At 36.0% G+C, this 27221-nt stretch overlaps 2 protein-coding genes across 7 annotated transcripts in view; one reads left to right on the plus strand and one right to left on the minus strand.

Moving 5' to 3' along the window:
- LOC140140089 (protein YIPF3-like) overlaps nucleotides 1-19381 on the minus strand; it is a 31283-nt gene extending 11902 nt beyond the window's left edge. For all 6 annotated transcript variants that reach the window (XM_072161913.1, XM_072161911.1, XM_072161909.1 and 3 more), the window contains exons 1-6: nucleotides 19302-19381; nucleotides 6768-6953; nucleotides 5605-5711; nucleotides 2795-2933; nucleotides 1888-2019; nucleotides 615-737 (exon numbers count right to left, since the gene is read on the minus strand). In XM_072161913.1, coding sequence (XP_072018014.1) covers nucleotides 615-737; nucleotides 1888-2019; nucleotides 2795-2933; nucleotides 5605-5711; nucleotides 6768-6953; nucleotides 19302-19340 — 726 coding nt within the window. In that variant the 5' untranslated portion in view covers nucleotides 19341-19381. The remainder of the gene's footprint in view (nucleotides 1-614; nucleotides 738-1887; nucleotides 2020-2794; nucleotides 2934-5604; nucleotides 5712-6767; nucleotides 6954-19301) is intronic.
- A 355-nt stretch (nucleotides 19382-19736) lies between these two features.
- LOC140140090 (E3 ubiquitin-protein ligase rfwd3.S-like) overlaps nucleotides 19737-27221 on the plus strand; it is a 28302-nt gene continuing 20817 nt past the window's right edge. The window contains exons 1-2 of the mRNA XM_072161914.1: nucleotides 19737-19774; nucleotides 26031-26863. Coding sequence (XP_072018015.1) covers nucleotides 26054-26863 — 810 coding nt within the window. The 5' untranslated portion in view covers nucleotides 19737-19774; nucleotides 26031-26053. The remainder of the gene's footprint in view (nucleotides 19775-26030; nucleotides 26864-27221) is intronic.

Here is a 27221-nt window from a genome sequence, read left to right on the forward strand (position 1 = left end):
TTTTTCCTGACTTTTTTCATGAAATTAAGAGAAAAAAATCTGATTTTCACCGAATTTTTCTGGAAAACTGGAAAATAAAAAAAAATTAAAAAGAAAAATTTTGAAAAAAAAAAAAAATTCTGCATTTCTTTTTTTCCAAATCTCACGATTTTACAAAATGCGCGCGCGAGCTTTGAGACAAACCTTTTTTTTTTTTCCTAATGGAAAGAAAAAACAAAATGTTCATCATTTTTCGTCATTTAGATTTTTTGGACTGACAACACAATATGCATCACCTCTTCCACAAGTCAATCTCTTACACAAGACATACCACCACATGCTCAATTGTGTATTGAGTATGTGACTGTCTTTGTTATAGTATATTATTACTCCAGAATCCCTGATCAAACTTGCTATTACTGGAATCCCTAGAATAGCTAGGCTTACTGTGTTGCTCAGTTATAATTTGTATTGCCACATGTACTTCCCATTTTTCCCTTTATCTCAGTTTCAGATTTCTCACCTTTAGCCTGATGAGTGGATGAGGTATCAAACTGCACCCCATGCAAAATTTGTGATATTGGCTCCAACAGATCAGATTGTGTACGGTTAACTTTCTTTTACGATCAACTTACCATTTTTAAAACTGCAATACCACCAACCACACCCCATAGAAAATAGAATAATGAATGTGAATAGTCACTGTGTAAAACAGTTCCTATGAAAAGCACCGTGCAGAAGGAAAACATACCATAACCCTGAAAAACAAAAGACACAAGATATCAGCTAAAAATATAAGAATGAAAATCACAGTTACATGTAGAAGGCTATCAATTAAAAGCCTCAAAAACATGTTGTAAAAAAAGTATTGTAACTTCTTGCGGAATTGTAATTTATTGTTTGGATATCAAAAAACTGGTAAAAGTAAATTGGCAGAAAATTATGAGTCAGAAATGCGTGAATGCGAAATATTGTGACTACGTGCACGATTCGCATCGCGTGACGCGGCGCATCTCTGCGCGTATATCCAACGCAGTCAAGGCGCATTCGGTATATTGTTAACGCCAGCAAATGTGGTGTAAACAAAACAAAAATTTGCAGTCAAAAATGCCTCTTAGTTTTTTAATTATTTCGAATTTTGGTGCACTGAAAGCAGACATTATAGATTCATTGGTGCAAAAAGATACATATTTAGACCATGCACCAGATACAGCTTTTACAAGCATGAAAGTCTTACCGTTTTAAAATATAAGGACGTTTTGTGCATAATTTTGACATTTTTTTACTAAAACATTGATTTCTCAGAGTTCACTTTCGACAATATTGCACGATTTTTGTGACAAGATAACTCGAAAAATATGCATGCAAAAGGTTAACTTTTTGCACTATTGTTTAGAGTACATCAAAATCTAGGGAAGGATTTCTCATTTTTTCAAAATATTTGTTTTATACACCATTATGTACAATTTTTAGCTTAATAGAGTCACAACATTGTTTTTTTCACAGTTTTTTTTAAAAAATACAAAAAAAGAGACAAATTTAAAAAAAATAAAAAAACCTTCTCTAAGTTCATGTCTCTTTCTTCATGAAAAGCTAACTGAATTTGTTTTACTCCGAACGGATTTTTTTCTAAGTTGTCACAAAAAAATTGGGGTAAAAAAATGTATAGTTTTATATACTTTGGATATACAATTCAGAAATAATGATGCTCGAAAAGGTCCATGTTCTCTCCCATTACTCTGGCCTTAAGGTTAGGGTTACGGTTATGGTTTAGGGTTATGATTAGGGTTAGGATTAGGGATATACTCGTGCGCAGGGTATACCAGAATTATTCCTTTTCTTGCCTTATTTTGTTAGGATACATGTACGGTATTTAAAAAGAAGTTAATCTCATTTAGAAACACTTACCGTCATAGATAAAACTTGCAGAAACGTGATGTGAGTATTGCAGACAAAAGCTACGCCATAAAACAAACCAGATGCAATAAACCAATAACCAAAACATACACCCATGGCTGTACCCATTAGCGTGCCTTCTCTCTGTACAAAATAGGGAGAAAAGAAAGAAACATTATTTATGTATTGTGTTACGATTAGGCCTAAAAAAATTGTTTGATTGGCGTAACCCGACCGACCCTAAAAATAGGCCCAACCCTAGACTTTTTTTCTTATTTTTTTGCAAAAAATGGATAAAAAAAATTTAAAAAAGATTAAAATTTAAAAAGAAGAAAAATGTGTGATTTTCAGCTTTAAATGTGTGTAAAAAAAGTAAAATAAAAAAATAAATTGCCGACCGACCTACCCTAATTTTTTTGTCATGTTACGCCAGCAATGAACATTCCAATTGCATAATTCACTGAATTGAGGATGATCCTGATCAAAGGAAAAATACCATATCTTCATACGGACATTCTTATTTATCGAACTTGGCTCGTTATTGTGCACACCCTGAAACAGAGCCTGAAAACAAACTGTGCGCAATCATGAAGGGACCATAGAATTCTCCTAAATACTAGCTATAAAGCTTATCACTGTATGCCCAGTATCTTTCATACCCATCAATAGAATAGCTACGTATGTAAATTAAGTATTTCTTGGCCAAGCTGGAACATGCGCATTGGGTCCATGTAGCGTACTAAGTGTGTACGCAATGTAAGGCGCATGTATGCTTTCTTCTGTACCTCACTATCTGCGTGTGTGTTTATTGCGGTGCCACTAGCGTTCATATCGTTTGAGTTTTGCCAAGAATTACTTAATTTACCTGTAGAGTTAACACAATCATAGAATTCTTCTACATACTAGCTATAAAGCTTACCACTGTATGCCCAGCATCTTTCATACCCATCAATAGAATAGCTACTAGAGTTAACACAATCATGACAGGACCGTAGAGTTCTCCTACTGCTTTCTGTGGTGTGCCCCTTGGAACTCTGGGAACTAATGACAGAATTAACCTGATGGCAAAAAAACAAGATAGAAACTGCATGAACAAAACATTTTTTAATTTTTCTTTTGAAAAGTAATGATTGTTGTACATGCCAGTAATACATACTTCTCCAAAAAGTAATCATCTTTATTTATACACAATTCATACACTCCTATATCAAAGCAGCCAATCAGAAAAGCTGTTAGAAAAGTACGAAACATGCATTGATTGTGTATATTGTGCACTCCGCGTACTACACGCAGTGTTTCTCGCACATTCACGTCGCGTAGGATTGATTCATTTTTCGGGCGGGTTGATGCATTTATATTTGGTTCTGTTTTCCAACATTTTTAGTGATAATTTGTTGTATAAAAAAGTAAAAATTATGTGTTTTTTTCTTCTTGTGTATGAAATAGATTTATTAATAAACTTGTATTACTTATTGCTCGAGAAATTAGAAAAAAAATAATGCACTTGCACTGATGTTGATGCATCTAATGCACTCCCCCCTTCGGGGCTTGACACATCAACATCAACGTTCATTAACCTATAAACAACAGGAACAAAAAAGTAAAATGGTACCAACTAAAAAAACAAATCATGAAAAATAAGGTCAATCGTTCATGTTGGTAATTTGTGACGTGTCATGTCAAAAGGAGACACTTTTGGGCAGGATTGTAAATGGAGAAATAGCCAAAAATCTGCCCGGGGGTGATTTTTTCACATTTGGGTTTGTTGCGAATTTGTGATGTTATTAATGTTTAAAATATTGTCTGAGAGTTTCAGACCGGAATATATCTGGCATCTTGTATTTTTTGAGACATCTTTCAAGGTAATTCCTACTCTCAACATTGTCAATAATATTTTTAAAGACCGATATCCCAATTTCCCATTTTATAATACCATAACTTACAAGCTCAATATCTTCGCTTAGGAATGTCCGATTTCATCGGGGAAACGGTGATGTGGAGCAAAATATCTCTATGTTTAAGGGGGTACTACCCCCCTGTCCAATTTTGTGCCGATTTTTGCATTTTTCTCAAAAATTATAGTGCATTGGGGACAAGTAAGATATATATATTATAGGGGCAAGGACTACAACTACTGCACTAGAAATTTTATTTCAGCACAGACAACAGTTGTGGAGTTACAGTCAAAAATGAGGGAAAACCAATATTTGACCAATAAATCAATAACTAATTGCTTTGAGTTGCTGAATTTTTAGTACAGTAGTTGTAGTCCTTGCCCCTATAATATACATATCTTACCTGTCACCAATGTGTTATAATTTTTGAGAAAAATGCAAAAATAGGCACAAAATTAGCCAAGGGTGTAGTACCCCCTTAAGATATGTAAAAACCTCAAAATTGATAACCTACCCAAAAGTGTCTCCTTTTGACATGGCACATCACATTTGACACAAGGTGGGAACGAGAGCAATCACTCTCTGCAGCTCTATCTCCTTAAACCTGATATAGGAGAGTGACTTCTAGCTCTCCTTAGTTGACCATTCTCTCCTTACATTCTATTGTAATTTGCTTTAAACAGGTCTCCTTGAAGGCCCCAGAAGAGCTATTTCATGCTCTCCTGCAAATATCAAACGACGGGAAAAGTCCCGGCATAAGGATTAAACTTTAAGTGATACTTAGAAGTTAGATACCCAGGAATCCCAGGTTGAAACCTGCTTAATGCTTAAGGATGAGAACTTTGCGATGGCAAGAATGAATTAAGAAAAAAAAGTTGTTTAGCTCAGCCCATTCTGCATCTACAGCTCTCACATTATAAACTCCTTAGAACATGCGGTTGTGTTTGGTACATGTATGTCGAAAGGTTTGCTATGTCAAAATTAAAGCTCGCTATGTCAATTACGAAACAAGGTTCGCTATGTCAAATATGAAACAAGATTAGCCTAAGATATGGGTTAGGTTCAGCCTCCCAATCAAGGATCTGAAGGGGCACAGCAACTATTTTTAGGACATACTGATAATTGCCTTGGATTTTCATTGAAAAGGCAAGGTGGCACAGCAATTTATTATATTTTAAAAATGGCATCATGGCAACTGTTGAAAATTTGAGAAGGTCACCAAGGCAATTTCTCAAAAGTGAAGAAAACACAAACAATATGATGGCAAGCAACTGCCGTACATGTAGGCAAAGGACATATCTTGAGGGCAGTCCGGCAGTTCGCAGTGGCGTAACTATAGGGTTGGTAGCGCCCAGGGCAAGAAACAAAATTGTATATCTCCCCACCCGAGAATATCTTAGATGCCTCCCCCCCTGTTATTTTAAACAGTGCGCAAAATTTTGGACAAATAAGGCCTACCACTAATTAATTTTGGTTACTAGAAGTTGAATACTGTCTTATAATGTTCTTTCAATTGACTTTGTGCTGAAATGCGCGCGAAGCGTGCACAAATTTTGACTTTCATCGCTTGGTGGGGCGCAGAATCGATGCTAAATTGGTCACTTTGGCGCCCCCATAAAGGTGGCGCCCGGGGCATGTTGCCCCCCTCTGCTCCCCCGTAGTTACGCCACTGCCAGTCCGGAGTGGCACTAATGGCATATGCTGTCGGTGCCGTTGTTTTTAAATTGAAAGGCTGGTTAGGTTTAGATTCAACATAGAGCTAGCCTATTTTACATTGGACATTATTATTAGTACCCCAGTTTATTTGAAACCAAAACAAACATTCAATACTAACCTTGAAACAAGTATCTTTGGTTCCACATCAAAGTAAGGCCGGAGTACATCAATATTGCCATACAGATCAAAGGCTTTCCTTGCTTGTTGTTTTCCTGCTTGCCATACCTGTATCAACAGAATGGCTCAAAAATAAAATGAGATCCAAGCTGATATGTTTATTTGGGAAATTCCAAGCAACAACATTCCACAACGCGAAGTTTGCACATGAATTCTTTTTAATGCAGCAGCCAGTTAGGTAGGTGAATAGTATAATGGAAACTATTTTGGGTATGTGAAAGATTAAGGTGGGAGAAACTTTTCCAAATGACCCTAATTTGCATATGCAAACTTCGCGTTGCGGAATCATGCTTTGAATTGCCCATTTACAATCAGGGTGAAACAAATCTTGACATCGGACACCTAAATGTACCTCTGTAGGCAAGCAGCTGCTTCCCAGGCTCTCACTACCCACTTACCTTTCATAGTGTACAATGACAACTACCATTTGAAAAGCACAATTGGCAAAATATTGATTGCGGAATTTTGACTGCAAATATAGCAGCGGTTTTACTGGTTTACCCTAGCATGATAAACTTCTCGGACATGAAGTGAGTGGGTCAAGTCCCAGTATCAGAATCTGATAAATGATCATATTGATAGTAGTCTAACAGTATTTACCAAGTTTACCTGGGACAACAGATTATTATAGGAGACGATTCTCTATTCTAGCTAATATGAAACAAGTGGTCTTTTAATTTTTCTTTCTTCTAATTATTCTGGAACATTTTCATCCTTGAAAGTGAATGTTTTTGTCCGGGGGAGGGATGGGGGTTGTTGCAGCTACCACACCATCCTAGTTCCCAGTCCATTTGTGAGAATCAATTTGTGGCCTCTCACAAAAATGATATTCTTCTTCAGTGGAAGCGGTCTAGTTCGTAAACACATACAACGGTGTAGCGTCATAGGGGCACTGAGAGGGACGTGCCCTCAATCGATTTAACATTTAGAAAATCCCATAGGAAAATTGACAAAAAAATGGCTTGTCCCCCTCCCCCAAAATGATGACTCGCGCTACGCCACTGGACACATACAAATATTACATCTGCCAATGAGGTAGAGGATCTAGCAATTTAAACAAAAATTCCTATTGTTTATTTTCTAAACCCTGGTTTGCAATCTTACAGAATCTGCCATTTGGCTCTTCATAGCATCCATCAGTGTGGCTTCTGTTCCAGGTTCCTCCTCATCTCTACCGTCCTCATGGTGTAGCTCAGCTTGTTGCCTGGTACCTGCTGAAATCTCCATATCTCCTACAGACCCGTCGTCGTCCGCTCCATCGGACAGCTCGATGACTGCACTGCTATTCATCTATAATGTACAAACATTAAAACTAAAAGCCATATTTAATATGAGATTTGCTCCACAGCGACGGTCTCAAATTTTCTTGAATTTCTATTACATACATGTAGGCACAATTATAATACCCAATGGTGTACTAAAATTTCCATGTGAAAGGCCAAGCCTGGAGTGCATTAATAAGACTGAGAGCCAGTCTTCCTTATTATGCACAGTGGTGACACCAGGAATTTTTTTCCGGGGTAATGGAGGGGGAAAGTGAATTTCAGGGGGCAAAATCCACAAATTGTGCGCTAAATTAACACAAAAAGGTGAAATTTTCGTAACTTTGGGTTTTTACTGGGGGGGGGGATAACAGGGGGGCAAGTGTTCTATGACTGGGGAGGGCCATTTTAATCCCCTCATGCTGGGTAAATCACTCTAGTACAAGGATGTCAAAATTTGTCAAATACTATGTGACATGATCTGTTCCACGGGGGCCAAAGGAGGCATTTTTGAAAATTGAGTTACTATAATTATTACCTAAATCATATATACTGAAAACACCAAAAGGTAGATAGCATACTTGGTTCTAAAGTTATGAGGTTTTGTGATGTGTATTTTCTTATGGATTTTCTTGTTTTTTACACCATATTTTTCCTAAATCTCAGTTTCAAATTTGTCGCCTTTGGCCCCATGGACCAGATCGTGTCACATATGTAATGTCAGCGTTATTTATGCTGGTTCAGGGGCGTAGCATGCAAGAGCTTCGGGGGCCCATGGACAGGGAGCAGTGTGGGGCCCTTTTAACATCTCCTTTACCAGCCCTATCCCTAACCCACTTAATTTTTGCTTTTGACCATGGCCCCTGAATCTTCGGGGGCCCATGGACTTCGTCCACCCTGTCCCCCCGCTTGCTACGCCCCTGTGCTGGTTTCATACTGTCACGACTGTCAATCATTCTGGAGCCTGAGCGGCATGACGCACGCTAGGGTGCATCAAGTGCCCCTCATTTCAATCATATTTTTTGCTCCTAGTGTCAAACTGTGCCATTTAACTAGAAAATCATCCCCTCCAAATTTAAATTCAATCGGAGGTCGGGAAGGGGGTCCACCGTGAGCTTAAAGTTCGGACAGAGGCAACCAGTAAAAGTCCGGCCGGCAGCTATTGTATTATGTATACAGTTATACGTACAGATTAATAGCTGCCTTTAGTGAAAGTTTTTATAGTACTTCATATCTCAGACAATACTCAATAAAATGCAAATCGATTTGAACTAAGCAAAAAGGCAGCTATTTTCAAACATATTTGAAGTCATAATAATAGCTGCCATGTGCATGTTTCTCTATTTACAGCTATTTCTGCATGGAAAATGGGTCCATCGTGCACTGCGAGCTTATAAAGTTTGTGCATGATAGGTGCCTTTAACTTAATGACAAATCAATCAGGCAGCTATTTAGTTTTTATTACTTTATACTGCACATCACTGTGGCTGCCTTATGAATAACAATGTAATAAATGTACTTATCTTACCATTGCTTAATATTTATCAGTCCATATGAAACAAGTTTGCTAAATTAGGTAGTGTCATTCAGTTTACACTTTCTCAGATTAGGTGTCCATTTTCTATCTTGCTCCACCACTTGCAAGACAGTTTGATAAATGTTCCTCAAGGGCTCTATCTGGGCAGCAGCCAGGAAATCTGCACTGAGTTTCTCACCATGTTATGCTGCATCATTTACTACATTGATGGCTCTTTGGCTCTTTTGGAACTTTGGCTCTTCGGGAATTTGGTTTCCAAAGCCTGCGCTAGGATTGTCCAAACTGCTTTATAGTATCAAAATCTCTCTGCAGAATCACATTGAACAGCTTCCACAAGGTACTGTGACAACAAAGCACCACCAGCTACCCAAGATAATTATGTGAATTTGTTGTATTTGTAAATTTGCAACAATAATCTACATGTACAGTTCCTGGTGGATGACATGCAGTGTTCCTTCTGACGTGCCATGGAACGATCTCCAGTTATACAAGCGTCACCGATATCAATTCCCGTGTTGCAACAAGTGCACGCAAAGCCCTGAACAGACATCTGTAGTACCTCACCAAAGAGATGGCACCGCTTGCTAGTGCCCAGATAGCAGCCAGGAAATCTGCACTTGAAGGGCACTTGAGGAACATTTATATCAAAATGTCTTGTAAAGTGGTGGAGCAAGATAGAAAATGGACACCTAATCTGAGAAAGCGTAAACTGAATGACACTACCTAATTTACCAAATAATTTACCAAACTTGTACCAAGTACATTTATTACATTGTTATTCATAAGGAAGCCACAGTGATGTGCAGTATAACGTAATGAAAACTAAATAGCTGCCTGATTTATTTGTCATTAAGTTAAAAGCACCTACCATGCACACACTTTAAGCTTGTAGTGCGTGATGGACCCATTTTTCATGCAGAAATGGCTGTAAATAGAGAACATGTACATTCAGCTACTTGCAGTTCCGCCATTATGCACTATATGCGGGAGAGCCTCGAACTGGCAGCATACATGAATGGGAATTGAACTAGTCATAACGTTCTGTGTAAGGTTACATAATTCTTCCTTTCATGAACGCTGCCAGTTCGAGGCTCTCCCCGCACACAGTGCATAATGGCGGAACCGTGCAAGTAGCGAATGGCAGCTATTATTATGACTTCAAATATGTCTGAAAATAGCTGCCTTTTTGATTAGTTCAAATGGATTTGCATTTTATTGAGTATTGTCTGAGATTTGAAGTACTATAAAACTTTCACTAAAGGCAGCTATTAATGTGTGTGTATAACTGTATACATAATACAATAGCTGCCGGCCGGACTTTTACTGGTTGCCTCTGTCCGAACTTTAAGCTCACGGTGGACCCCCTTCCCGACCTCCGATTGAATTTAAATTTGGAGGGGATGATTTTCTAGTTAAATGGCACAGTTTGACACTAGGAGCAAAAAATATGGTTGAAATGAGGGGCACTTGATGCACCCTAACGCACGCGCATTGCAGACACCCTGTCAGAATCAAGGCTTGTCATTGGCTGATATGTCATTGAGCTTACCACAGCGGCAAGCAGCAGGAAAGTCTGACAGGGGCATAAGAATGGCATATACATGTATCATGATAGACCATTTCATATAGGTATGCCAGGCAAACACATTTGCTAGTCAGCCAAATTCGCCGAAAATGTCAATGCATTTTTACATAGAAATTTAAAACAACTGGCCGAAGAAGGAAACCTACATAAATATGTTTTCTATACTTCACTTGACCCAAATATAAGATTTTTTATGGTGATAAGACACCCGCTCATGGAATTTTAGAGGGATTTTGATAGCATTTCCATTAAAAAAACCTGCTATCATAATGAGACAAAAGATCTAGAAACACCCCCGAAATGCCGTTTTGGGGAATTTTGCTAGCTGAATCTTTTTGACATTGTTTGATGAAAGTCAATCTTTGATAAGATGTAACTTTGCTACGGAAAGTGCTATGAAAAAAGGGTTTTCAGTTTTGGCTTTGTTTACTCAAGGGCTTTAATTTGATATATAAAATGATGCAGTTTGATGGCAAATTTGAATTCACCTAGCATACCTACATAATATCAAGATGACAAGATCAGAAAAGTTCAGTAAGCTAGGGGGTCAAGTTGTACCTAAACTGGCCGACAAGAAATGTCATGAATTACGGTATTGACCTTTTCGGTAAATCCCATAACCCTTTGCAAGTACACCTGAGAACTCGTCATTTGACGTCATGCCGACTTGCAATGCGCAGTAACGATGAGACTCGCTTGCCAGTCCTATAACTCTCCTATATACGCCGTACCTATGTATATTGAGGACTGGCTTACGCCATTTTGGATGTCAATGGGAAATACACACTTAACGATTTGCGCCGGTTAGAAACTTGAAAAAAAATCTTTAAAATTTCATCAATGTATGGGTAAAGTCAAAAATAATGGCACCGTTTGGTTTTTGATGCCTGCTGTGCAAATGAAAAAGACCAGCAAAGAAATTCATCTTTCAAAAAGTGTGTTATGATTGGCCCTTTAACCACAGCAATTTGTAGTGTCATAGCTGTCATGTAAAAAATAATATGCCAAATTTTCTTCCCCATATGGTCAGGAGTGTTACATGTTAGCGTGACAAGAAAAGAGGTACTTGTATTTTAATCATGCACTGTAAAAAATCTGCAAGTTAAAAAGTTTTGCATTGGTTTTCATGGCATTTTGTGAAGTGTCTGCTATTATTTAGTACCAAATTCTTTCATATTAGTCGCTTAATAGTCTACTTAGGAACATGTGAAGACTACATGGTGTGAAAAATCAAATATGTTCCAAAAATCACTTGTCACCAGATTGTGTAGCATTGTAAGGTAATGATGACAGTATTATCCGATGATCGCTTGAGTATAGTCCCACCCCGCTTTTGGGTGAACATTTTTCAAAATTGGGGGTGGGACTATACTCAATTTCAAAAAAAAAATTTTTTTTTTTTTTTTTTTTTCGGTTTTGAGTGTCCCTGGACCTAGACCTAAATGCTAGGATCATTCATGGTTGACCTAAAAAAAAAAAAAAAAAAAAAATTCAAGATGTTTTGTTATTTTTAATATGAAAATTGATAATTTGTATTCATGTCATGCATTTTGAAATCATTAATAGAGTATGACATGAATACAAATGATCAATTTTCATATTAAAAATACAAAACATCTTGAATTTTTTTTTTTTTTAATTTTACCATGAATGATCCTATTATTTAGGTCTAGGTCCTGGGACACTCCAAAGCCGAAAAAATAATAACTTTAAAAAAAATTTAAAAACAAATTTTTTTTTTTTTTTTTTTTAATTTCTGAAATTTTCCGAAAGTTTGGGGTGGGACTTTACTCGAAGGTGGGACTATACTCGCGTCAGTACGGTAATCTATTTCAGTCTGTTTGTAGTAAAAACAACATTTGGGCCTAACTTGGAAAAAATAAAACTTGCATGATATCAAAACTGTTTTCTTTTTAGAGCGGGTTGAAATGAGAAATTCTGTCTTGTCAGGAGTGTTACATCAGAATTCAACTTGATTTTTTTCATACACCAAGGTGGCAATATTCATACATTGCTTTTTATTTAATTAGTGCATTGCAATAGGAACTCAAAAACAAGAAAAATATTTGCCATTGCTTGAACATATTTGCTACAGCTATCTAAATAGTCAATGTCAGGAGTGTTACCCAGAATTAATTAATTGGCAATAATTCAAATTTCTGAAGAAATTACCAGTCTGTTGGTGTTCTTTTAGCCCTGAAAATATATTCCTGAAGCCAAACTGCTGCAATCATGATGTAAAGACCTTCATATTCAAGAAATATGTACATAAAAACATGGTTTTCATAGCTCGACCAAAATGTTGCACTCCTGACAATCAATTGTAAGTAATATAGGCTCAACAATAAAATTGAACTAATGTAATTCATTTTTTTGCCCCTTTTTGAGATAGCCATAGATAGTGTCACCAAAAATTAAAAATACAAAATATCTTGAATTTTTTTTTTTTTTTTTTTTTTTTAGGTCAACCATGAATGATCCTAGCATCTAGGTCTAGGTCCAGGGACACTCCAAAACCGAATTTTTTGTGTGTTAAATGCGAGTATCATCTGCCCTCCCAACTGTGAAAAATTTTCACCTAAAAACGGGTGGGACTATACTCGGACCAATACGGTAATTTTTTTTTTTTCTTGAATTTAGATATGTTTTGCTTACAATAAGACAACAATTACATCTCTGAACACTGTTTGCAATTTTGACCCTTTTGTCACACTTTGGTGCCATTACATGTATTTCTGATTATACCCATATAAAAGTGGTACCAACCCACGAACGAACTACCCCCATTCACGCTGTACGAAGTTAGAATTAAAGGAGCCAGTTAGCACGCCAGGCACCACTAAGCATGCGAAGTGCATAGCATCGGACTTTTGGTGATCCCCGTTATCTTTATTTACCGTGTCAGGCTGCTCATTAAATATTCATGAACCCAACACGTCACAAACATGTGGTCTTATTCGGCCGATCAGTAATCGTTGCAATTGACCCGACATGGTTTTATGAATGAATTTTTGACCTTACTGGGCTCAGACATGCATTATTCAGTGATTTTGTAATATTCAAGATGGCTGCTCGGCTATGTGAAAACAGAATGAAAATCAATGGTTCCGTTCTGAAAATATTGCCGTTTGAATATTGATTTTTTTCTTGCGTCAAACTAGCAAAAATTTCGATGACTGAAGATACTCAAATTTCATTTATCTGTAATTTTGGTTATAATTTTTTGTTGGACATGGAATATTTTGTCTGACTTGGCTGGAAGCTTATTTCAAGTGGTCATGATGGATTTCACTGCGGAGGTTGCAGTTTTTCAACGGAGACGGACAATATGCACGAGCTGTTTTTTGCCAAATTTTACAAAAATTTCACCGATCCTACACACATGATTCGTCAGTTCTGTGCACGTGATGTCATGCAGTGGGTGCGTGGGGCAGTGCTAGGAAATTTGCATAATTTTAACTTGGTAAGAAGTTTGATTGTGCAACCGTATTGTGCTTGCTAATTTAAGACTCGGTTGAAACAAAATTAAGGATCGAAAGCATTTTAGTGTCCAAAAGGCAAAATTATCGTCAAAGTTCTATCGAAATCGGCACCCTTGCGAAGGGTTCAGAATTGAATCGAACGAAAATATCCGATCTTTGCGATCAAAAACACAAAATTACAACTTTAAACATACTATTGGCAAAAGACATTATTACCAAACAAATAGTAGAATCATATATAATACAGAATAGAAAATTTGACATCATTTTCTCAAAATATTGAAAAAATTTGCTCACTAGACATCGAAAAAGTACGCAATCCAATTCCCGTTCAAACGCGTGGGAAACTGAAAAAGTGCGATAATCGTGACTAGCCTAGTTCGATAAACGATGTGCGCATCGCCGCATTGGCGGGGAGCGGCGTGACGCAGAATGAATGTCAGACGACTCGACCTCCGGACTACTCGACTTCTGACAACTCGACCTCCGTGACAGCTCGACCACGGACAAGTCGACCTTCCTGACAACTCGAGCATTATATTCGCCGTGCACTTGATGCATTCATCGCCGATGGATGACTTGCTGTTGTGCATTTCATTTTACATCATGTTGTCATGATGTTGAAAGCTTTGCTTGCTCCATGTTTTCCATAATATTTATGATGAGATGATTAGATCTCCTATACTATGGTTTTATTTCCTATGGTTTTATTGTGAATTATTTTAGTGATAGCCTACTAGTAATATACTCAGACTTTTATTACAATATCCTGGTACAAAATTCCAACGTAGTCGTATAGGGGCCTACAAAACCTGTGAAAACACTCAATTTTTTTAAGTTGTTTCTTTCTTATCTCTCTCCCGGGTTATTATAAACTGGTATGTTATCTGATATTATTTATTTATTTATTTCTATGTGCAAGAAGTCTTGTTTGTTTGTTTTTTGGCTAATGGGGGCTGATGTTCTGTTTGTGCATATATCAAGTGAATATTATTATTATGATCATGTACTTCAATACATATGTCACTATTATTGTGGTTTTATTGTTAATTATTTTACTTCAGTGATATTAGCCGGGACTATAATTAGAATGGTTAAGAAGTCACAATGAAGAACTTTATTAGTTTCTTTGCTTATTTTTTTCTTTCTTGCTGTTTCCCCTTTATGTATTTTTTTATGCATTATGTATTTATTATGTCATGTTTTACTATTATTATGTTTGTTTATTTATTATTGCAATTTTATTTATTTCATTTATTTAATTAGCAATTAATTAAGTTTTATTATTATTTACTTAGTTATTTATCTAACATTATTAGTATATTTCAACATTGCGTGAGGAATAATTTATGGTATATTAACCATAGGTTATGTAATAATAAAATTATTATAAAAGATAATAGCTTGACATAGCTTTGCGTAGGAAAGGGATGGGATATCTTGGAAATATTTTGGTATTGTCAACTTGATAAGGTGATTAGCGCAATGTCATATTGTACAATAGGAACAATAGCCGAATGGCTAGGATATTGAATTCTTTGGTATTTTAATACCAAAGAATTCAATAATTCAATGATTAAAATCATTAACTAGTGTGCTATTATTTATCAATGGAATCTATAAGTATAATCAGATTCTAATCATCGATACCAAGTTGAAGAAAAGTTATAACAGTAAAGCAGTATTCAGACTTTTTATTGTACGTACAATATTGTATGCAACATATCTACGTTGTTTATTCTATTGCCATTCTATTTCCAGTAATGTTTAAGTTCTAACGAATGTTTGATGACGTAAAATCGATAATATATTTCTACTAGATATTACATGTAACATATTATCGATTTTTCTTCATCAATCATTCGTTAGAACTTAAACATTACTGGAAATAGAATGGCAATAGATTAAATAACGTAGATATGTTGCATACAATATTGTACGTACAATACTCGGAGTCTGTGGAGCGCTTAAGAAGAATAGTTTGGATTTCAGATTATTTCCAGCTTCAGAGCACAATAAGCAAATTAATATTAATTAAAAAAAACTCACATGCATGATAGCGCATGATAGGCATATCATAAAAAAAAATCAAAAGCAGAGGGAAACAGGACAATAATTAATTTAGGCCTTGATATTTATGATTTTCATAGTTGTTAATGTAGAAATCTACGTTTCAGATACAGTATGCATTTATTATTATGTTAAATTCCTTCTGTACTTAAAGTTATGTTAAAAATAATTAACTTATTTCTCCAAGACAAATGCGCACAGCGAAACAAACGCGAGCAGCAGCTTGGAGATATTATACTATTTTTGCTCCGCGTTTTCTGGGGTACATTCGGCACACATGTTTTGCACCGCAGGCATTTCAGTGCTGCCGAAAGCGCCGGGTGTGACAGGGGTTGAATCAACGGCACCACAACCGAGCACGCAAAGGTGATAGAACGGACCCGGACGTACGATCGATTACTTGAGTCCCCGGGCCCCTCGGCTGCGTGTCTGCATAAACTGGTATGTTCTTATCACTATAATCTCCTGGGGAATTACGAGTCTATTGCGGACCGTTTGCCCGTGTCTTGTGCCGTGTCTTTGTGCTTGCGACGTATCCAGATATGTTTGTTTAATTTAGGGCCTATTATTGCAATTTATTTATTTATTTCATTTATTTAGTTAGCAATTAATTATTTTTTATTATTATTTACTTACTTGTTTATCTAACATTTGGTATATATTTCAACATTGCGTGAGGAATTATAATGACGATAGGTTAAAATAATAAATTTATTATAAAAGATAATAGCTTGAAATAGCTCTGCGTAGGAAAGGGATGGGATATCTTGGAAATATTTTGGTATTGTCAACTTGATAAGGTGATTAGCGCAATGTCACATTTACAATAGGAACAATAGCCGAATGGCTAGGATATTGAATTCTTTGGTATTTTAATACCAAAGAATTCAATAATTCAATGATTAAAATCATTTACTAGTGTGCTATTATTTATCAATGGAATCTATAAGTATAATCAGATTCTAATCATCGATACCAAGTTGAAGAAAAGTTATAACAGTAAGAAGAATAGTTTGGATTTCAGATTATTTCCAGCTTCAGAGCACAATAAGCAAATTAATATTAATATTTTGAAAACTCACAGACACGATAGCGCATGATAGGCATGTCCAAAATGCAAAACAGAGGGAAACAGGACAATAATTAATTTATATTTCTGAAATTTAGGCCTTGATATTTATGATTATAATAGTTAAATGTAGATGTAGAAATCTACGTTTCAGTTACATTGATTACAGTATGTATTTATTATTATGTTAAATTCCTTCTTTACTTAAAGTTATGATAAAAATAATTAACTAATTTCTCCAAGACAAATGCGCACAGAGAAACAATCGCGAGCTGCAGCTTGGAGATATTATACTATTTTTGCTCCGGGATTTTTGGGGTACATTCGGCACCCACGTTTTGCACCGCGGGTATTTCAGTGCTGCCGAAAGCGCCGGGTGAGACAGGGGTTGAATCAGCGCCACGCAACCCGAACGCGCAAAGGTGACAGAACGGACCCGGACGTAAGATCGATTGCTTGAGTCCCCGGACCCCTCGGCTGCGTGTCTGCATAACCTGGTATGTTCTCATCACTATAACCGCCTGGGGAATTAGTCGAATTACAAGTCTATTACGGGCCGTTTGCCCGTGTCTTGTGCTTGCGACGTATCCGGACCATGTAGCCTACGTAAGGAAGACAGTTGAACTTGACATTTTGTTTCCAATCAACTTTGAACAGCTGCTTTTTGTTACTTTTTCTTGTATAATTTTAACTTTGCAACTTCTAATAACATTATTTTCACCAATGAAATGGATAGGTGTATATGAATTTATCAGTGTTATTTTTAATATATTTTCTTAAGTTTAATCCGCCTATTGAATTCTCCAATTGATTTAGCATGTTGCATTTTACTATGCCGGCTTTCCTTCTCAAATCATTGTTATAAATATTTCATATCTGTTGTTCGAACTTGTCAACTGCTGTACAGGAATTAATTAACCACATTTCACACTAGCCATTCGATATAATCAGTTTTGGAAACAAACTCTTCAATATTATAGTTAGGCTATACAAAATTCTCGTATTTCTATGATGAGAGTAATGAAAGGTGATTGAAAATGTCCCGTCACCTGCCCTTATCACTGGCCAAAACTTTTTTTTATTATTTTCATGAAAAAGTCAATAGATTATCATGGAAAAAAATCATTATCAATATGTTAAGCACGGGTTCCGTTGCCCACCAATGTGCTTACCCGATGTTAAACATGTTGGGGCGAATTGAAATTAACACAAGTCTCATACATGATGACAATAAACACGTACATAATACTAAATGTATTAATGAACTTCTGTATTTTATAGACCAGCTTGGCGCCATAAATGCTATGCTCAATTTCAGAGCATAAATTATAATAAATAAATAAATAAATAAATAAATAAATAAATAAATAAATAAACAAACAAACAAACAAACAAACAAACAAACAAACAAACAAACAATATAAGCAAGTCAATATTAATAGCGAAGCTTAAATCAAACCCAATGGAAAATACAGGTACATTGCTAAAATATTATTTCTTGGTACTGAAATCATTTTTATTTCATGTCAAAATTTTTATCCATCCATTCCAATATAAAGAAGTTTTAATTAATTGTGTTTTAATAAATGCCCCGCATGGTGGTAAGAGCTGTATTTAATTTGTACACGGAACCCAGAAGTAGCTACTAGAGCTTACTAGCAAGCCAAGAACATTCACATATATATTTCATGACTTTTCTGTAGAAATACGCGGTCTGATCATGATTCTGTATCTGATTTTTCTAGTGATATTTACTCTCCACGAAAACTACTAGTTTCCTTTTTATCTGACTCTTTATTAAATTATAGATTCCATTGATCATGTTCATTGATAACAAATAACTGACAATCATTGATTTTATATAATACCAAAGAATTTAACCTACTGTGCCATTCTGCTATTGTAGGTAAGTGACAATGCGCTAATCACCTTATCAAGTGGTCAATACCACAAGCTACAGTATTGCCATACCGTATCTCTCTATGCAGAGTTCTTATGATCTTGATAATCATGTCTTGTTATATGGAATATTAATTCATATTACGATATTATTTCACACAAAACATTTAAATGTAGGCCTACTAATTATGTTACTTGTTAGCTACTCAACAAAGTAATAATGATAAATAACAACAACAACTTTGTGCATGCATTTATCACTATTCATGAATGCACCAAGTGCACGGCGATTCTGGAGGTCGACTTGTCAGGGAGGTCGACTTGTCAGGGAGGTCGAGTTGTCCGTGGTCGAGTAGTCCGTGGTCGAGTAGTCCGGAGGTCGAGTCGTCCTGATACCCGCAGAATGATGAGTTCTACTTAGGTGTACTCACAAGGCTTATGGGTTTTACCGAAAAGGTCAATTGAAAGCTGCGTTCATTCAATTGGAATTCCCACTATAGTATCATCATCGTCAATCGTAGATGTTATGTCTAGACTTTATATGGATGATCCCGGGATCGATCATATGATATATCGGGCTAGTTTTCATGAAGCAAATTGACAAAAAAAAACGGGTTTCTAAGTTTTATTGGATTGACAGTAGGTCTGTATGTAAACTCTATTGAAATAACAATTGTTTTCGTTCATTTGTGAACTTGGCACGTGCTTATGTAGCTCATAAACATAAAGCTTACCTGGTTTTCGCTCTTCGCGTACCAATCTGTGGTGGCCATGTTGTTGACGTTTCAGAAATGACAATTTATTATTATATTACGTTAATATTTTTCATCATTAAAACAATTTTATTTACATTCATCAAATATAAATTATTATATTTGACTCTAATTTTATTTTTAAATTGGTAATAACTAATAGTACTGTTCAAAATTGTATTTCGAACTGAGTAATATAATATTTTTAGTGGTTGAGGATGTAGCATTCCCAATTTATAAAGCAGCAGCTATTGTTGTTCTGTCTTTTCTTCAACTATTTACCTACCGTTACCGATATAAAAACAATAGCTCCGTTTTGAGATCTTTTACTGTTGTACTTTGGTATGTATATTCTCAACTCCAAAAGCAAAGTCCATAAACATTGTAAATTTGCATGTGCATGAAAACTGTCGCCAACTGGCATTGAGGTATTTGTTTTTATGCAACGAAGGCGGGTGAGTTGAATTTATTCAGAAAGGAAGAGGAAAAATCCTAATTTATATCACGATATATCGTGCGATTACTTACATTGTAGTAAAGATAGAAAGTTAAATTGTATCTGAACTGTTTCAGTATTTCAAACCGTGAAAAGGTCCTTTACAACAGTGCAATTTAACAATTTTTTGCTGCAACTGTCGTGAGGTGGGTGCCAAATTCAACAGCCATGGCCACCTTTTACATACACATGTACATAGCACAACAGTAACACACAATTTCTTTTGATTTACCTGTATTTCTTCTTCTTGGTTATCTTGCTATAATTTAAAAATATTGGTTTTGACTATGTCTCGTCCAATATTTTAAAACGCATAGCTCGACCAATAAATTTGTGTAAATATTATTAGGCTAAGTAAAAAATAAAACATGTTTCACGTCCGGGTTTTCAAAAAAAAAAGGAGGAAGAGGGGCTTTTTATTTTCTATTTTTATTGCAAAATTGGTGTAAATACCCATACTTAGAGCTATTTTAGCGTACAATCCGTACATACCTAAAATGCCTGGAAAAAGGAGGAGGCCCTTTTTTATTTGTTGTTCTGAGAGTTACACCCCTTCTAATGATCACAAAACCTTCCTAAAATGTTTATTGTATCTTAACAAGGCTATAGAAAGCATCCCAACTTCCTAGACATATTTTTTGAAAAGTTAAAACTGAATTTCAAAAATAAAAATTTATTTGAGAAAAACTCAAAAAAGGAAGCGGGAGGGGACGTGAAACATGCTTATTTTTTTATTTGGCCTTATGGGTTCAAACTTGTTCGAAATATTTACTAACGGTCATGCGGTCAAAGCTTGCTTTGACCGTTAGAATCCGTTCCTACTGAATATCGGTCGGAACCCGGTGTATAAAAATGCATCGGGATATAAACAAAGTGACATGACTGATAAAAATGCTATGTATTGGCTTACTTCACCAGCACATATTAATAAGCGTGTCATTATATAAGTTGTATTGTACTATTACCTGCCTGTTTGCACTTTCGATGCATACGATCCTAACATTATAAAGGAAATATCAGCTAAATATTCGGCAAGTTTTTCAGAGCTGGATCCGGCCTGCACATGCTATTATTATTGTAGCCGTTTGCGCCGTGCTGATGGTGAAACAGTCTTAACTCACGAGGGCATTTCACACACGTAAATTGTGCTTATTAATGACTGAATAACGTTTTGTGGGGTTGAGAATATTATCGGCGTAACAGGCTCACGTGATAAGCAATTAGTTTTTAACCAATGAGGTGGAGCGTTTTAGCTGCGTTGGACTTGTCTCTGTTATGTTAGTGTTTTTAGTACAAACCTAATTTAACAATACAAAATATTGATATAGTGTTATAAAATAGTCCAAAAACAATCAGCAGTTAATGAAGAAGTAATTTCCGATATACTGTCAGTAGCAATTAGAAAAATTTATTATTTTTAAGAGTTTTGTTTATTAATACACATGTCTAGGGAAATTGAAATTACAAACTAGAAACAACAGTAAATTTTATTTCGTGAACTGACAGTTGAATCATCGCCGATCAATGGAAAAATGGGAGCAATTTTAGTGATGAAATATCCACGCAATTGCACTTGAAATCTAAGTATTACTGAGAATTATGTTGGGAACGTGTATAGTAACAAATTGGTAGGTCATGTTATGTGGAAAGTGGTATTTGAGGGTATGTTTATTGAAGCAGTCAGTGGCCTATTGTATTAAGTATACGGTGTTATTTACATGTTTATTCCCGCACTGCATTCAGATACTCGAGGACGCTAGCTACGAATGCGAGGGCATCCGTGAGCAAATTCGTAGCTAGTGTTTCTCGAGCAAGTTCAAACGTAACCATCCAATTTTATATATATTCATTATTCTTATTCAATGGACGCGTCTTGTAAAGAATTCACGTAATTTGATTGGTTTTCTGGTGTATAATATCTCACAATAGTTGATAGTGATATTAGTCAGGGCTCGCGCCGCCACGCAACGGCGGCACGCTTGTTGCTCCTCAATGATCGTAGCGATAATGCGTTCGCGTAATACACGCGAGAACTAAGAACGCGATTCGGGCGGCTTAGATGTTCGTGATGGTTTCGTTCATTTAAAACAACGGGATGTCCTCACAAAAGTAACTTTATTTTTTCTGAAAAAGGCAGTTTTTCTCGCAAAAATTACATTAAAACTGAATAAGAATGAGAATAAAAGATAGGATTTTGTCTTTTGCCTATCCAATATCGTGTCATAATGGATGGGCCCCATATCCTATCATTTATTCTCTAAAAATTTGACCCTCAAATTTAGGTATGATCATCAAATTTTCAAGTATGATATTTCACATTGAAATTGATTTATTTAGAAAGGTGATTATTTAACTTTAAAAATGAGGGGTCAACCATGTCTGTACTACTGTAGGTAGTGCTGTAATCGATTGTCGTAAGTATCGATAGTCGGAAAATACATAGACTTCCGACATGTCGAAACACTCAATGTCAGTATCGATACACAAACGAAATGGCACTCATGCTTAGATTATCTCAAATTGCGGATTTGCAATACCACTTTCGTTTGTTTGATGCATGATCCATGTAGTTTTAGCTGTTAGGCTTCAATACACTTGTTGTTAACTTGTTTCTGGAACTTACTGATAATAAAATTGGTAAACTCAAATCCGTGTTTCAAACTGCGTGAGTATCGATAATAGTATCGACATGTCGGATGTTTGCCTCCCGACATATCGATACCCAGAAAGCTTATCGATTACAGCACTAACTGTAGGACAAAAGTTAGCGAAGTTATGGGCAAATGTAATTTTCCAAGTTCTGTGACCATCATTGACGGTACCTTACAATGAATTACTGTACAAACAAGCAAGTACATGCATTTTTCAGTATGGCGATCCATTTTACAGAAAAGCGATTTTATTAAAAAAAAAATTACTATCACTGTATGATAACTTATACCAGTTGACACTTTTTATCTTTCTACGTAAGGTTTCTGGCATCTAGAAATTTCACATTTTTGTATTTCCTGACAGTTTATAGCCATTTCTGTGGTCACAAGTAGGAGTTGAATGAGGCCCTCTGTAATAAGCAATGTGGGCATACCCATCAAATTATAAAACAACTTGTCTATACCCATGGAAGGGTCACTGGAGTAACCTCATTTTTTTAAAATCCCTGATGGGATCCACAACATCAACTAGCTGAGTACCGGGGGCACTCAACTGAAATTTGGTAGGGGTGTGCGGCGAACTTTGATTTTGTGAACTAAGATCTGATTTTGGGCAAAATAGGGGCTTGATGAACTGAAATTTCAACATTTTTGATGGTTAAGCTAAAGAGCTACAATTGTCAGAGTGTGATGAGGCTCAAAGAACTGGAGCATGCCATGATCCAAGTGTTGGTCTTATAGAACTGCTGGAGAGCCTGAAAAGGGGACCCTCGACTGCCGCACATACATTGTACCCATACCACCTACATGCGAGTACCCCCTCCGGGGCTGAGTATGCCCAAATGTGTAACCATATAGTTTCTTTAAATTTTTGTGGTTTGTGTGTCAAATTTGGTGTCAAAATAAGTTGTTTTACTATGCACAGATCTATACCTTCATTTTGGCTGACATCAGAGTCGTTCCATATCAACTCACCTAATTTTCAGAAAAGGTTGGCTGGTCACCCTCTCAGATTTTCTTTAAAATCACTTATATCATACACAGATGGGTCAAATGAACACTTTTCAAACGGTAGGTCTCAACTCCTTGTCGTTTCTGAGTTATGGCTTGTTGAATATTTGATGTTTTTTGACGTAATTTGTCCACTTCCCATTGAAATACACACAAAATTGTCCTAAATACCAACCCAAGTTTTATTATGTGGGAAATAAATCAAACTCACACATATTCAAAATACTTCTATGATGTTCCTCTGTACCAGAAATCAAAGTGGTGTCAAGCCATCTTCATGGTTAAATGACTGTTTGGAGATCGCATTGAAATACACAGTAATGTGCTGATTCCCAGAATGCAAAGTTCATCAATTTACTGTGTATTTCAATGAGAGATTCACACACTGATTTAACCATGAAGATGGCTTGACACCACTAAGATTTTTGGTACAGAGGAACATCATGCAAGTATTTTGAATTTGTGTGAGTTTGGTTATGGTGGATTATTTCCCACAAGGTCAAATGGGGTCACGAACGGGAGGTCTTTTGGCTGAGGAGTCATCTTTGAGCCCCTGTGAAATTTTTATTAAGCCAATGAGTGGTCTACCCTGCTATAGGGGGTCACACCTGAAGCTATATTGCCTACTAAAGGCAAAATAGATGATGTCTGACATCTAGGATGAAGAGGAGGGGGGGGGGGTCAAAAACAGGAATTCGTCATGTGCGTCAGCACGAACATGCATTTTTGTATGTCAGCAAATGGGGGTGAGATACATTGTTTATGAGTCCAGAATCTGGTTATTTGGGTCAAAGACACCCTAGATTCCAATTTGTAGCCCTGTAGCTTACCCCTAGGGGAAGATATGGATGTCTAAACTCAGAAGAAAACTAATGTCGCGACACACATGACAAAAAAGGGGGGGTCTGACCCAATTTTCAATAGGCCGGTTCTCGGAAACGACAAGGAGTAGAGACCTACCGTTTGAAATGTGTTCATTTGGCACATAGGGCTATGATATGTGATTTTAAACAAAATCTGAGAGGGTGACCAGCCAACCCATTAAGGTGATTTGAGATGGACTGACCCATCAGTATACTAGACTTAAAACGTTCAAGATGGTGCTGAGACTTTCAGGACACCCTGCACATACATGTGGCTCAAAATATGCTAAGGTGTCATATTATAGCCATATATTTTGACATCTTTTTTTAAAAATAATAATTATAGAAATGGAATATTTGCTAGTTTAGTGGCAAGTTTAGGTAGTAAAGACATAGCATACACAATTTAAGTAAAATCCTTTCACTCTAAATAATAAAAAAAATAAAAAATAGCTGTAAAAATGCCTATTTTTACACTTTTATTTGTAACATGCCAAGAGACGCCTTTTTTCAACAGCTTTTAATTTTTTTTATGGATCCTTATAGAAATTCATGTGACCTGTTTCCCAAAATGGTGCAGTAAACCAATAAAAAAAAAAACAGAAAGAGGCATTATGAATTATAAGTTAACAGATCAAAAAAAGGATTTAAAAGTTTGCCTTGCATGTATGTTACTATTGTCTGTCAAACTTTTGATTGATTTTGAAGTCCCTCAGTTTTTTATAAACAAAGACTTGAAGCATAAACTAAAGGGTAAATCTATTGTAAATAACTTCATTTCTCCATATTATAATCAATTTGTAAGTGGCTGCCATCTTTTTTGAACATATAACAATTTTAAAATTTTTCTTGAAATGTCTGTCAAATAGTAACATACGCAAGACGGTGCTGTAATTCCTGCTAAACTAGGGTGATACAGCTAATTATGCTAAATGACATAGCATTTAGCTCCACCTAACTTTGTGGCACTATCACTTTGTGAGGAGAAGCTTTTTTGATGACACAATCCATTGTTAAGTGTTGTCTGTCAAACATTTATGCATAAGTAACATACATAAGATTTGTATGTGTCTGTCAAAAGTAACATACATAATACGTTTAAAAAATTAAAAATCACTTGATGTTCACATTATGATGATAGTTTAGAGTTTATAAATGTGTTTTAAAACATGTGATTTATAAACTGCATGTGATCTTTATTCAATTTCCCATCTTGAACTACTGTTTTTGCCCAATTATTATTCTGTATGTTACATTTGACAGACATCTTGCGTATGTTATGGCTTGACAGACACACATATTCTATTTATAACAATTTATCCTCCTTATTGTAATATTTGGACACATTTTTTTCCACAATCAGTTGCTGTAGGTCCTACACCTAAATAACCACAAAATACCTTATGTAATACTTTATAAATTTTTATTTGATTGCAGAAAATCATCAAAATTGTGTCTGTCAAATATAACGTCACGTAAGGGCTAGAAAATTAAATTTGTGAAGTAAATGGTCTATAACTTATCTTTCTTTTAGTGTATTATGAGCGATATATGTGCATACTATAATTTAAACCTGGTTGGAGACCAAAAGAAAAGAGCTGGAAAAATAATTGTGTGTTACACTTTTATGACACCTTAGCTTATTTTGAGCCATGTACATTACTTTTATTTCATATTGTTTAATTTGCAGTTTATCACACACAGCCAGCCAAGATGTCCTCGGACTCTGAGACTCTGTTTGACTCTGGCAGCGAGACTGAGCTAGAAATTGATGATGACTCTGATGAGGAACCAGAACTAGTGGTTCTTCCCGCTGCTGCAGCAAATGAACCTGATAGTGATGGGTCATCAGAATTTGATGACTCGGGGTCAACAGTTTTGCTGTTAAGTTCAAATGACACCGATATTGAACTTGAAGATATCACTGATGATGAAACAAATACAAATAGACAAAATAATGTACAAAGAGAGTCAACCAATGAGAGTACTGGTATTGGTGATGAAGGGGCAGGACCCAGTCATAGGAGCCAATCAGAAACAAGAGAAGTCTCTCAAGTACCAAGAACTACCCAATCAGAGAGAACATTTCATGTGAATGAAGGGGCAGGACCAAGTCATGTGTTCACTGATAACCAATCACATTCAATGTCTGAAATGTCAAGAACTAGCCAATCAGAAAGAATCTTAGATGAAGGTGCAGGACCTAGTCATATTTCAGCCTCATCTTCGCAAAGAAACCAGCCACATCATTCAGATTTATATCACAGAATAGAATCATCCAACCAATCACAGAGTCTAAATGTAGGAACCAGCCAATCAGGTGCAGTAGCAATTCAAAGAATCTTATCAGGGAATCAAGCAGGATTATCTTCAGAATTAATCAGCCAATCTGAATCAAGACCTTCGTCTTCCACAAACCAACCCACCAATCAATCAAGACCTTCGTCTTCCACAAACCAACCCACCAATCAGGATACAGATGAAAGAGTTGAAACAGAGGAAGAGGATCCAATGGAGGCAGAGGTATTATAGTTGTAATTAATTTTCAAATTCAGTGAAATCACTAGTGTTTGAAATCTTCTCTTGATTCCAGAAAAGTATGTACATGTAGCACCAATTGTTTGGAATTAAAAAATATCTTGTTTTGCCAAATGAAACTTAGCCAAATCCTAATCCTTTTTAAAGAAATTAATCTAACTGGCATTAAAAGTCAGATTTTAATATTTTTACAATTTGAGCGGAAAGGGGCCAAAAGCATGCAATTTTACAAGGTTTTTTTTACAATTGTAGTCACAAAATTCTGTAAGTGCAAAACAAAGTGCAAGTCTTAAGCATTCAAAATCTTGGCTTAAGGTAGATTTAAGCAGCTGGTGCAGATTCT

The sequence above is a fragment of the Amphiura filiformis genome, chromosome 18, assembly GCF_039555335.1.
Source record: "Amphiura filiformis chromosome 18, Afil_fr2py, whole genome shotgun sequence".
NCBI classification, from domain to species: Eukaryota; Metazoa; Echinodermata; class Ophiuroidea; order Amphilepidida; family Amphiuridae; genus Amphiura; species Amphiura filiformis.